The sequence below is a fragment of the Egretta garzetta genome, unplaced genomic scaffold (genome assembly GCF_000687185.1).
Source record: "Egretta garzetta isolate BGI_Z169 unplaced genomic scaffold, ASM68718v1 scaffold27, whole genome shotgun sequence".
NCBI lineage: Eukaryota > Metazoa > Chordata > Aves > Pelecaniformes > Ardeidae > Egretta > Egretta garzetta.
The window spans coordinates 433,591-447,003 of NW_009260400.1; the positions used below are offsets into that span (position 1 = coordinate 433,591).

Genomic DNA, 13,413 nt, shown 5'->3' on the forward strand with positions numbered 1-13,413 from the left:
GTTTAGAAAGTGCTTCAGATGCTGTTAAAGTTTCTCCAGTATTTTCACGGATTTCTTTTAAAATGCAAGTCAGCTACACTGATTTTATACAGATTTAATAGAATGGTAAAAAGCTGTGGGTTTTCTACCAGTTTAGAAAACAGGTTACGTAGTAACTCTTTGCTGCCTTGCAAGAGGGGAGCTTTGTAATGTGAGGTGTTTCTTGGAGCAAAGCACAAGTGCCTTCCCCTTTGTGACTGATTGTGGGCTGTGATCGAGTGCAGGTGTTGGACCCTGTTCATCTGAGCATGTGTTTAAATGCCTTGCAGAGCTGGGTTGCTTCCTTATCTGTCATTCAATTTATAGCTCCCAAGAGAGGTAGTGCAAAGTTAGTGCACCAACTTAATCCTTACTAACAGCAAGTTTGACAAGGACACTACTACCAGCAGGTTCTAGTCTGAGAGTGACTTTGTACTGCACAGTTGTGCAAGTCTTTAGGTAGGAGGAAGGATATTTTGGTACATCCCTAGTGCACCTATACAGGGACCCAACGTGGATATATCACTAAAGCCTCGGAAGCACCAGTGTGAAGATGTGTGCTCCGAGGAGGCTGTTGGACTGAAGCAGCTCAGCTGTTTCACTGCAGCTGGACATTGCATACAGGTTCCAGCTACTTCCCCAGGCCCTGCTCCAAGAAGGCTGTGGACTCTCTGCTGTGCTGGCAGCCTCATGAAAGCAGTTGCTTTCTAGAATAGCTTTAGCCCCAGAGGCAGCTGTGCTTGTGACCATCCATATCAAACATAGGTGGGGTTCAGAGTAAGTAAGTCCTCTGTGTGTGTTTGCTGCGCACTCAAATGATTAAGTTTGGCTTAGGTATCTCCTTGTACTTCCTAAATCAAAGGAGTAAGCTGAAAGATGTTACACTTCGTAGCTGCAGTTTAGTTTGCTTTTAACTTCTGTTGCTGTTGGTTTTGGATAACTTTCCTGAAAGTGGAATATTCCAAACACTGACCTGCAGCTGCTGGTCCTTGCTCAGGAGAGCAGACTTTGGCCCCAGCTGTGGCATGTACCGCCCTTCACATAGCTCAGCTCACTGTTAGCTTTACAGCCTGAGCCTCCCTCTATCTCAAATCCCCAAGCAGCAGCCTTTGCTCTAGTCGCTCACGCAGACAGCACGGGCACTGTGTCAGCTCGGCCTGCTGCAGGCTGCTGTGTCACTTCAGCTCTCCTCCCCTGCGTCGTCACTGCGTTATGTAACGGTGGTTAGTCACATACGAGTGAGCAGCAAAGCCTGAGCAGCCAGGGAGGCTGACACCTAGTTATGCAGGCATTGTAAAATATTGAACTTGCTGGAGAACAGCCATGTGAAAACTTTCCACAGGCTGCTCTCTCACTAGGCTTTGGAGTCACATATATATCAAGTCTTTCCCCTGGCTGTAGGGTGGTCAGCAGGAGTTCAGTCATCCAGCAGTCTGTTCAAAGTGCTGTGTTCTGGGGAGGGTGTCTTGGCATAGTAGAGAGACTGTTTCCTTAACACACTGCCTGCAGTACCATGGTAAGGCTGGTTCCTGTTTGAAAGTGTCATCAAGGCCAGTTAGTCAAAACTACTATTGCCAGATATCCCTTATCAGATGGGATTTCTTACCGAGCAGAGCTGTTTCCCCTTCACTTTAAGTCACCCTTGTTTCTGAACTTACTCTGTATCCTGTGCACAATGAACTACTCTGCACTGGAGTGAAACACGCATCCAGGAGAGCTGGGAACCCCAGTCAGTATCTGACCAGTTTCAAAACCTTTAAAGAAGTTAATAAGCAATGACCCCATTCATCAGCATGCTAGAGGCTTCAAGTTTCAGTCTGGCTTGTTTAACTCAATGTCTTTTTCAGCAAGTTCTGAAGACCTTGCAATGTGAATAGATGCAACTGAGGAGGGGAGGGGGACATGAGAGTAAAATGACTTTCCCAACTCATCAGTCAGTGAGTGGTCAACCGGGAATAGAAAGTCCCCTGTATCCACAGCAGAGTCTTATCCTTTGAATTGGTCTGGATGTTAGAAACGCTTCTCAAAGGGCTGCTCTATCTGCAGGAGTATAAATTCTTCTCCACTGTGTCTTTTTAGGGAATGGACCTTCAGGAATCTGTCTCTCGTATTTGCTGTCAGGCTACACCCCTTACTTTAAAAGAGACTCTCTTCACCCTCATCCCATTCTTCAGAGGAAACTGGAAGAGGCACCAGATGTCTCAATTTTGGACCAGGTTTGTGTAAAGAGAAACAGTATAACATCATAGTAAAGCATCCTAGGGGTATGTTATAAGTGATAACCTAATCTGAATTTTCAAAGTACGCAAGCAGAATGAGCCTTAAGCAAAGTACAGTTGTCCAGACCTGCCTTGTGTGAAATGTCAGCATTGCTGCTAATATTCTTGAGGTAGTCTTGAGGTAGTCCTCTAGCAAGAACAGCTTCACAGAACACCAAAACCACTGATTGGAAATACTGAAGTAACAAGCAATCTGCTGTCTGGCAGGATTTGCATTTTGAGCATCTGATCTGCCTCTCTTTAGGATTTGGAGTATCTGTCTGAAGGCTTGGAGGGACGATCCCACAGCCCTGTGGCTCTTCTGTTTGATACTCTTCAGCGTCCAGACACAGACTTTGGTGGAACAGCAGAATCTGTCCTCACTTGGTGGCATGAGACCAACAGAGCCATCCCCCACCTGGTCCTTGGCAGAAACGCTCCTGGAGGTGCCTGGCATGTACGTGAATTGAAGCCTAACTGCTTAGGACTGCATGTTGTAAGATAGCCAAATGTGTTGACTGGAGAGGTAAAAGCTCCTCTGATATACCAGTCAGCCATGTTTCATTTTATGTATATAGACAAGCAAAAGTTTAAAAGGAAAAAAACCAAACGCATGAGTCATTTATATTTCCAGTCTGCTGTTCTTTTTGGAGAACATGGATGGCTTCATTAGTGACAGCAGATTAGAGAGTTCACTGATTTCATTATCTGTGCCATACTGAAACATGACAAAATTGCATTTTGCTTCTTACATTAAATAACTGAAAGTCTTTTTGCTGTGTTTCTTGTTCCAGTCTATCGAGGGCTCTATGGCTACCCTGAGCAGAGGGGAATGGATGGGACTCCCAGATCTCCCATTCAAAGACTGGCTAAAGCAAAAGAGAAGGTAAGATAGCTATGGCGTGATTATTTGCAAACATCTGGACGTTATTTGGGAACCTGGAGTAGAGTGGACTTCTTGAATGTAGCTACCCATCTGTTAGTGGATGACTGTAGTGAGAGAAAGGACACCCTCCCACCCCCCCAGTAAAAGTCCATCCATTCTGCATTCAGTGATTTGGGTAAAGTTGCAGTGCTGCTTAGAATGTGTCCTCTTCAACACCCACTGGGGAGATGGATCACAGTGGCCATAAATTCTGAATAAAACTTGGAAAAGGCATGGTTGTCTAACTTCTGTGTCTACTGCTACTGTCCCTAATGACAAGTATAACCAGCTTGGCTATGATGCAGTCTCTGAGGTGCTTCTGCCCTTGATGTGTTACAATTAATCTTAAAAAGTCCAGGAGTTAAAAATTGAATGGAAGCAAGATGTGAGAGGAAAGCATAAATGAGCAATCATGTTCTTAGGGATGGGATGCATGCTAGAGAAAGCTGCCTATGTCCAACAGCTTGTGGACCTGAGTATTAGCTTTATATACCAGGAATAACTTTGCTGAAGTCAGCAAAACTAGGTAAGCCTTCTCTGGTAGTGCCAGGATAGATGGTTCTAAGATACATTCGGTGCAAGAGGGGAGAAATTCCAGTCTCTTACTTAACTGCTGCTTGACCTTTGTTTGTACTATATTACAGAGGCCTCAGAAACAATAGAGCCACAGCAGAAGACATTGCTCAATATTACCAACACTATGTGATGAAGAAAGGACTGCAGAAGAATTTCAGATGTGGTACTGTTGTGACCTCTGTGAGGAAAGTGAGCGCAGAGAGCATCTCCAACCACGCACAGAAAGATCTGCAGGAGAATAGTGACTCAGTCTGGAACTTCAGTGAGAAAAGTATGGAGGTCTTTCATGTGGATGGATTTTTCAAAACAGTGAAAGGTGATAAAGAACCCTTCTCCATCTATGCAGAGAATGTGGTTTTAGCTACAGGAACATATGATAGTCCTACTTGGCTTGGGGTCAAGGGAGAGAACCTTTCCTATGTCCATCACCAGCTGTCTGCCCTAGAGGAAGCAGTGAAGAACAACGACATTGGCATCATGTCAGATCCAGTCTTGATTGTAGGTGCTGGTCTGACAGCTGCTGATGCGATTCTCTTTGCTCACCATTGCAATATTCCAGTAATCCATGTTTTTCGGAGAAGAGTCAGTGATCCAGGTCTTATTTTTAACCAGCTCCCCAAAATGATGTACCCTGAATACCACAAAGTACATCAGATGATGAAAGAACAGTCGGCTGCTTGTGCTGGGCCCTATGAGTGTTATGTTAGCCTTCCTGAACACCACGTGCTGTCCTTTGGCAAGGACAAGAAATGTATCTTTCAAGACAAGAATGGCTACCAGAAAGTTTATAAAATTTCTATGGCTCTTGTTCTAACTGGCTCAAACCCCAACCTCTCCTTTCTGCCAAATAATGGCATTGACTTGGCAATGGACAGTGACCAACCAGTCAATTCAAAGAGGAATCCCATAGATGTTGACCCGTTCACCTATGAATGCACTCATGAGAAAGGGCTTTATGCTCTAGGGCCTCTAGCTGGAGATAACTTTGTACGCTTCGTGCAGGGAGGGGCTCTGGCTGTTGCCAGCTCTCTGTTAAAGAAAGCAAACAAGAATCCCCCCTAACAAAAAAAAAATCCCTATGCTGCCTGTGTCTGAATGGGTTACTGCTGTTTTCTTAAAGAAAGTCATCTGATTTGTACATCCTCAAATGGAGAATACCAGGAGTGGGCTTCACAAGGCTATGCAGAGAGTTACTAAGATCTTGCTGAGTTACTTGAGAAGATTAAGTCACCAGAGTTGGGTTTCACACACAGCAGTACCTTCAGTCCCTGGGAATTTGGCTCCTTTCCTCCATAGCTGTGTATGAATGCTGCAGGGGCTTTGAATCTTGTGCCTGGAAAAGTAGGGGGCAAAATAATGATTGCTCTATGTAACACCTTCCAGGCTGCTGAAAACTGAACTGGGGAACAATCAATTATTTCCAGACAGCAGGCTGACAGCTCTGTCTGTCAGGGCCTTACAGTGGTTTTTCATGAAACAAAGTAAGCTGATGTGGTTTTATTTGTTTCTCTTGCTCGGCTGTGTGTTCCTACTAGACCAGCAATCACTGAAAGGTGCTGCAGGTACCTCTCTGGCCCATGAAGTGGTACTCCGCAAATAAAAACTGACATAGAAACAGTCAAACCAGTATTGTCTCACTGACACCAGCAACAAGTGATATGTAATATCTTTTTAATCAAGACATTCCTGTGGTAGTTTTTTTTTCTCCTTCTTGGGAAGGAATGGTACCGAGTACGGATTACAAACACTTGGTTTGCCATCTTGCAAGTTTCTACTTTCTAAAGCCTAAAACTGCAATAGCCAAATTCTTGGCTGTAGAGACAGCAGAACTAAAGGCAGCTACTGGTCTGTCTTGTAACTGCCCAGGTACTGTATGGGGCTTCTGCTGCACAGAGTATTTCAGAAAGCTGCAGTATGTTATATACTGTGTGAATTTCTAATGTAATGTGATTTTTTAAAAAAAAAATACTATTTGTGTAAAGTGGAAATTGGCACAGTCACTTTTTGATAGTTTTATGCTAATTATAGCAATTTTTAATACAATTTTTATAAAATATTTTTATCAGCAAAATATTTTGTTACAGGCTTTCAGTCAGTGTTTTGAATGAGCTGGGGTGGGTAGGAATGATGACTTATGTTGCAAACAGCATTCTCAACAGACCTACAGGGCCTTTCATACCTCTCTCAGGGAAAAAAAATCAGTCATAGCCAATCTTATTTGATGTAAAGACAGACTCTGCTCATGTGCTGCACTGATATTCACTGACATGACCGGATGCTGCGCATGTCTCTGGAAAGCTGAGTACATAGAGACAGTGGCTGTTGGTAAATGAATTGGCCTCAAGTTGAGGTGTGTAAGGAGCTTGTCTGTGGTGTTGCTGTATCGTACTTGAATATTTTTGCCACTGACTATTCTTGAATGAAATTTTTCAATAAAGTGATTTTTGTACTTAATCTGTGTTTGTTTTTTAACTCTGACTTTGAATCTCTGACCCAGAGAAGATCTAAGGAACTGTGCCTCAGCTTCCTGGCAAGCACCAGTGTGTGGCTTGTGCCTGCTAAAGCCTGCATCTTTCCGCTCCCTAGGAGCGCAACACTATATATTTGCCTTCTGTGTATCTTCCTCTCTAAGTAGGATGGAAAATTCTTATACAGTGCTTTGGCAGTGTCTATCCCTTGTGAGGCTAAACCACAATAACCAAGCTATTTGCCAAGCATGTTCTTGCACGATCTTGGATCTCTTTCCTGTTGCCTACTGTCTTCTGTCTGGAAAAAATCCCAAATTAGGGCCTAGTCTAGTAAGTCAATAAGACATTTAGATCAGAAGGGACATTTGAAGGTCTCTGGTCCAACCCTTGTAGAACAGGGCAAGCTTTGAAGTTAGACCTGGTTGCCCTGCCTTGCTGGGGAAAGCTCTGACTATCTCCCAGGATGGAGATTGGACTATCAACATTTGATTGCCCCATTCAATGTTTGACCACCTATGAGAATTGTGGGGTATTTTCTTAACTAGTTGAAGTATCCCTATTGCAGCTTATCTACTGCCCCTTGGTTTGGTTGGTGTTTGGTTTTGGTTTTTTTTTTTCACTGCACAGCTCTGAGTCTGGCTCAATGTGTTAAAACACCACTCCTTGTTCTTCTCTGAAGGCTGAAACTGGAGGGCTCTCAGGATTTTGTAGGCAGAGAAGTCTGGTGTGGATGAGTTTCCTGGTCTGTGCAATTGCTCACTGGCCAGAAGCGTGGCGATGCCCCCAGGACCCTTCTTTGGCAGCATTGCCCTAAATGAGGTGGTAGTTGTTCCCCTGAATCTGTTACGCTGGCAATATGGGGATTCCTTAGTCTGGATAATGTGGTCCTGTGCCATCTTAGGTGGTTTTGGTACTCCCCAGGAAGAGATGAGCTGATATTTCTTTCACCCTGCCTTATGTTCCTTTTAGGAGCTTAGGTCCCAAGCTGTGCAGGATTGTGCTGTTCTCCTGCAGCTGACCTTTGCTAGAAAAAAAATCAGTGACCAATGTTCACCTTTCTAAAAATACCATTTTTGGCTAGGTCTCAAATTCCTGCATCAAAAGCAAATGAAGCAGAGAACAAAAGCCAAAGGGCATCTTAAAAAAACAAGAGGCATCAGAGTGTGCTGGGAATACGGGCATACAGTTGGTGTCAAGTGAAATGCTGCTCTGCCCATCACTGAGACCAAAGTCACAGTGTTCGTGCTGATCATTCCTGTATCCTGTATTGCATTACGGTGATCTAATTTGCCCTGCACGAGGGAGCTCCTAACTAGGGCAGCAGCCTCTGCCTGCATCGGGGGAGCTTGGGTGACCAGGTTTTAAATAGCCAACTTTCTTGCCCAAGAGGGATGAGCTGATTGCCTGCCCTGTGTAGGACCAGAAAGGGAAGTGGTTTTTCACAAATGACGCTAGAAAATATTCTACGTTCTGCCCCAGAGGGACTGTTAAAGCAGAGGATCTCAGTAGCAGAGGTGGTGGTTTACTCATCAACAAGTCCTCAGGGCAAGGCTGCACAGTGCTAATCCAAGTTGTCATTCAGTTCTCCATATCCAGGGAGGCAAATATGAATTATTGTTCCAAAACAATCAGCTGTGAGAGTCAGCAGATACTGGCTTTATTATGTGTGGGATTCACCCGTGCTTCATAACCTTGACCTACAGCATGTGATGGGACTAGGAAAAAGAAATAGTCTCCTCCTGGGCCTCCTGCACATCACATGCCACCGGTGACGCAGCTTTGTCAGGCGAGATACTAAATGCTTTCACCACTGTTTCCACTCCTGCACCTGAGGCCCAGCTGGGAGGTTATCTTGGTGAGTTAGCTGGCAATTTAAAATTACAGATCATTCTGCTTTGTTTCTCAGTCCCCTGCAAGTCCTTTGGTGTCCTTCCATGCTGTCCAGCGGGAAGCTTCTGCAATTGTGGTGACCAGAGCAGGTCAGGCTGGGAAGTCTTGAGCAACTCCCTGCTCTGCTCAATTCAGATGGAGCAGCTTCTATTTTTATTCAGACCTCTGGCTGCTGCTAAGAGGTGATGTTCGTCACTCCACAACCAGGGCACCATGTCAGGCCCCCATTTTCTGCCCTTCAGGGCTCCTCAGCCTCCTTCGGTTTCCTCCCTGAACTGATCAGTCCCCAGTTTGTGTCTTTGCAGAACAAGCTCCTGAGACCCCCTGGCACTTGCCAGGAACAGTGAAAAATTATGTACCCAGAACAGAAGGATTTGAAGTTTACCAACAAGACAAAAAAAGAGCATTGTGGGGTTTTGATTCTGTTGCGCTAGTGAGTCCCTGTAGTCAAGGCTGATGTGTTTTAAACAAACATGCTTGCGGGTGTGGCAGAACTGACTGTACAAGCCGAAACTCATGTACCTTTTATTATGCAATTAATGTACAGGCTTACTGCTGCTACTTTTTGCTTTGGTGAAGGACTTACGAGATGTCAGAGCATGTTTGTTGTGAGCTTTTGCTTCTTAAATGAAGGGAAGGGTATCGTCTTTTTAAAAAGAGCCATCTTTTACATCTGGATTGAAATTATTTCAGTAAAATAGTCTTGGAAACCCCTTTGGTTGTTCCACATTCACTTTTTTTGGCCACACTTCTGCCTTTGAGCACAGGACTAAATCCAGCCACATTTTGGCCAGACGACTCTATTTAAAAGGTCTATAGAACATTACAATATATTGCAAGTCCGATGATTGCCTAAGTCTTAGCTTTATAAGGTCCCTTAGGGAGCTGTCAAACTGTTGCAGACTGTGGTGGCTTAAATTAACCTGCTTTATTTGTGAAATATAGATATTTGTGGGCAGGCCAGCAGCCAGCGCATCACTGCTAACCACCAGCTCCAGAGGTTGTGCTGAGCTGCTTGTAATTGGAGGGCACTTGGTGGGGGGGACGGTGGAGGGGGGTCTTAGGGCAGAAGGGGTTTCAAGCTGGAATCAAGCCTGGAGGCTCCAGGGAAACACATCTGACTTGCAGGGCTCTGAAGCAAGCCAGGAGGGTCAACGCAAACTCCTGGCTAGAGTGGCTAAGTGGGGAGTAAGAAAAGGGAACGCAAATTCTGTTGCTGTTGTTGGCTGGATCCTGCCTTGTGCCAGAGCCTGGAAAGCTGCACGGATCTGCTGTCCAGGAAGGGTTTCTTTTGCCATCCCTGGGGACCGAGCCCTGAGGGCCAGGACAAAACTTAGATACTCTGCTCAGAGACAGAGAGATTCTGCTCCAGTGTGGGAAGGAAAACGTCTCGCGGCATTTCTGCCTTTGGCTGTACGAATGTGCCCTTCTGCTCTGAATGGGCACCCGTGTTACAAAGCTTGGCTCAGAGACGCAGGACCTCCTAATACATCCATTTACAGGAGCCTGCCTGAGGAGAGCCAGAGCAGGCAGCTCCTGTGAACTCTCCACAAAGGAAGCAGAAGGGATTTTGTTTTCCAGCCTGATTTTTTCATTTCTTGGAAGCGCTGTCGACAGTTCTGCCCAATTTTACGGCAGCAAGCTGGAATTGAGGGAAAGGAGGGGAATCCTGAGCCAGGCATCACGCATGCATGGGCAGCGTATCCCTGCTCTGTAACTGGCATCACTGCCAGCTGGGAAACCCTGTGGGGAAGGTGCAAGTGCTATTTATTTAAGATATTTACCCCACAAGTGAATTTCCACATCTCGACCTCCCTGGAAGCAAAGGGGCTGGTGAAATAACCACAGGAACCACCTTTACGAACTGGGACGCAGCTGCGAAGTGCTGCGGTCCCCACGGCGGCTGGCCAAGCCGGGGTGTTCGATTGCAGCCTGGCTGTCTCTGGGGGTAAATAGAGTTGGTTTGGCCACAATGTTAGACCGGAGCCAGGTCAGAGGGGGTTTGCTCGGTGAAGCAGTGACTAACTGCAAGCCAGGAATGAAGAGGCAGTTCAACAGGGGTTGTGAGAGTGTAAAGTTACTGCTGATGACAAAGTGCGGATTTTGGGATAATATATTGGGTAAGTCTCCAAATTTGAGTTGCGCTTTTATAGGCTACCAAACCTTTTGCCAGGGAGGCAAACTTTAACCAGAGGACAAGCAAAGGGCAGGATGAAACCATTCCTTTAATGGCAAAGAAACAGAAAACCAGGAGAGTTGTGCTTTTTTATGAGACCACAGGCACAGTTTCAGGCCTAAATATTCATTCCTTTTGAAAGCTGGCTCAGCGAAGCAAACCTCATTTGCAACTTGGCATTAATTCCCGACTTATCCAGTATTACCGTAAGTCTGAGTCAGCAGAGGTCTCAGAGGCACAGATACCCTTCAAAGCTAATAAACCGACTGATAGATCTTTCAGCTGAAAAAGCCAGGGAGTTTGGATGTCAGAAAACAATTCTGGTTTTCTGGGGTAATAAATGGACTTTTCAGTTTAAACATTAAGGTCTAGCAAAACCAAGCAAATGACACAGTGGTGGGATGCTGCATGCGGATGCGCCAGTGCCGGATTCAGCCCATCCCTCACAGGGCATCCTGCTTGGGGACCCAAGGGGACTCAGGGGCTTTACGGCCTCATCCAGCCAGAAGGAAAGGGATACATGTGATGGGTATCGTGACATGGAGCAGGGTGAGGGGTCTGCCTTTCCAAGCTGCAACAGTGGCTGCAAAAAAGATGAACGATGCGTCAAGCTGGACAAAATTAGCAGTGTCATTTCTAAGCAAATTTGAACTGGTGGAAAGTTTATGCCATGTGAATCCCTTGTGCTATACAGATGAGTTTTCTTTTTCTTCCCTCTGTTTTTTTTAATTTGGTTGCTGGGATGCCAGTGATGGATTTACTGTTTTATCGAACCACATCCTGGGAAAAGAAGCAGCAGCAGCAGCAGCAGCAAATGCTGACATGTCGCGGCTCGGGGATAGAGGGATTTCACAGCCGATGCTTCTGGACAGCTTTGTGGGTGGGATGTGCTGTGGGCTCTCCCCCACGAGGGTGGTGGGTGGCAGCAGTGCCTGGAGGTGGCAGCCCTCCCCAGGGCACGCGTGGGTGTCTGCGTGGGTCTGGGGGGCATGTGGATGGGAGAGGTTCAGCGGGGGCTGACCCTGCATGTCAGGGAAACTATAAGGAAAGGGAAATGAGACATGGGGGATCCACTCCCCAGCAGTTTTCCTGCAGCTGGCTGGGAATGACGGCCTTGGCATGGCCAGAAAGGTGAAAACCCATCCTGGGCGCTGCGGTGGGAATACTGGTTCCAAACTCAGATGTTGCAAAGTTTGTCCTGAGCCCTTTCCAGTGCCTGTTTGCCAAACTCCCTTTCACAGGGGCTGCTGGAGCAGCTTTCCTGTAAATGCTGCTCTTGTCACGGCATCTCTGGCAGCTGCCCAGAAAATTTAAGCAATTAATGAGCAATAAGACACATGAGCAGTGAGAGGGAAGGGCAGCATTTCGTATGAATGAATTACACATGATTGACGCTGCCTGAAGTAACCTATTTGCAAAAACATACCTCATCCCCCGTACTGCACTTTCATGAAGTTTAAGCAAAAGAGATTTCTCAGGAGCATGAATAACTGGCAGTATTTTTGCTGGCTGGAGTGTAACTAAGATGGCTTAAGGCAGTGTATTAAAGCAGGCAGCACACAAGCTCTGCAATGTATTGACCTGATCAAATATGTAATAGTAAGAAGGTTTTCTCCCCTGAAAATGAAAGCTTTAAAATCCTCCCTCTGCTTTACATAGAGGTGGAAGTAAGACCTCTGGAAATTTTTCATTAGGAACAGAGACAGAAACCAGTGTTCAATCGGGGATTTATAGCAAAGCCTCAGGCGCAGTGCTCTGACATTGTAGTGAGCACCGTAACCTCTGGGATTTTAGGGTGGATTTCTGGTTCCCTTTTTGTCTAGCGCTTCCATCTCAAGGCTGAGAGACATTTCCAGATTTGTGTTTCACCAGTACTGATTTCTTTGCCTGCATAATCCTGGTTTTGGTGAATTGGTGTTTTTAAGAAGCAAAAAAACTTCCCAGGCAATGCTGCGGAGGTCTGCAGCAATCATTTGTACCATTTTATAATCAAGATGACTGTCTTCCAGAGGTTGATATAAACAAGCTCATGTTCCTGAAAATATAAATATTTATATAAATATTTTTCAGGAAAATGGAGAAGCAAGTATCTGAGAAAAGATAAAGTTATATAAACAACTGTTATCTGTCTGACGTAACACTCCAAATACCTCATCCACTGAGTAATCTGGATATGACATAATGGGGGAGCTGCCCGAGAGCTGGCCAAGTGAAATGTTCTCACCCCGAAACAAAGGAAAGCAAATCAAAGGGAGGTGGAAGGAGCCTGTTCCCAGGCTGCCTGTCCCCTGTGACCTTTCTTGCACTCTGTTACATCTATTTCCAACAAAAGCCTTTTTTTTCCCCCCCTTCCTTTAAACAATGTAATGGCTACCCCTCCATCCATGTGCCGGGAAACGGCTCACTACAGAGGAAGTGATGTGGCTCCGCCGGAGCAGATCCCCATTGGCAAGCAGAGCATGGGCTGCTTTCTCAGCGTTAGGTGAAGAAAATGACTGGGCTTTCAAAGCAATCCTGCAGCTGAAACAATAAAGTCTTACTCTGGTCAAATATCATTATGTATGAAACATCTTCCCCCCTTTCCTCCTGTGAGCAGTCCCAATAGTCTTTGAATACCGCACTGATAGGGGAAGTGGAAATGCACGGGATAAAAGTACTTATTCTATTAAGGGCTGAATGACTGAGCCCCAGCTTCTCACTTTTTCTGAGCCTAGAAGGTCCCAACGTCCCCTGCATGGTGAAAGAACTAATATTAAGCATTTTCCATACAGAAATACATTTTCCATATTCCCCTGGTTCCCAAATACTCAGATTTGTCAGGATGATATTTCATGGATTACTTACTACTTTGAAGCTTATATCACGTGGAAAAATCTCAGCAAGCAGGATGGTCCATTTGATCACGCCTTGAAACTGCCGCCTGTATATGGGGTTTTTTTTTCTTTTTCTCTTTTCTGACAGTTCTTACAATAACAAATGGGAATTACACTCTCAATAAACAGTCTACCCTAAGAAACCTGACTGCCAGCCAAGTTTGGCTCCAAAATCCTTACAGTGGCCGCAGGTAGGCAGACACCCCACCCATGAGATGGGTTTGAGGGG

The 13,413-nt window shown here is 45.5% G+C and overlaps 1 protein-coding gene across 1 annotated transcript in view; it reads left to right on the top strand.

Moving 5' to 3' along the window:
* OSGIN1 (oxidative stress induced growth inhibitor 1) overlaps positions 1-6,231 on the top strand; it is a 12,370-nt gene extending 6,139 nt beyond the window's left edge. Inside the window, exons 3-6 of the mRNA XM_009643246.2 lie at positions 2,098-2,234; positions 2,542-2,733; positions 3,071-3,162; positions 3,846-6,231. Coding sequence (XP_009641541.1) covers positions 2,098-2,234; positions 2,542-2,733; positions 3,071-3,162; positions 3,846-4,839 — 1,415 coding nt within the window. The 3' untranslated portion in view covers positions 4,840-6,231. The remainder of the gene's footprint in view (positions 1-2,097; positions 2,235-2,541; positions 2,734-3,070; positions 3,163-3,845) is intronic.
* Positions 6,232-13,413: the final 7,182 nt, after the last annotated feature.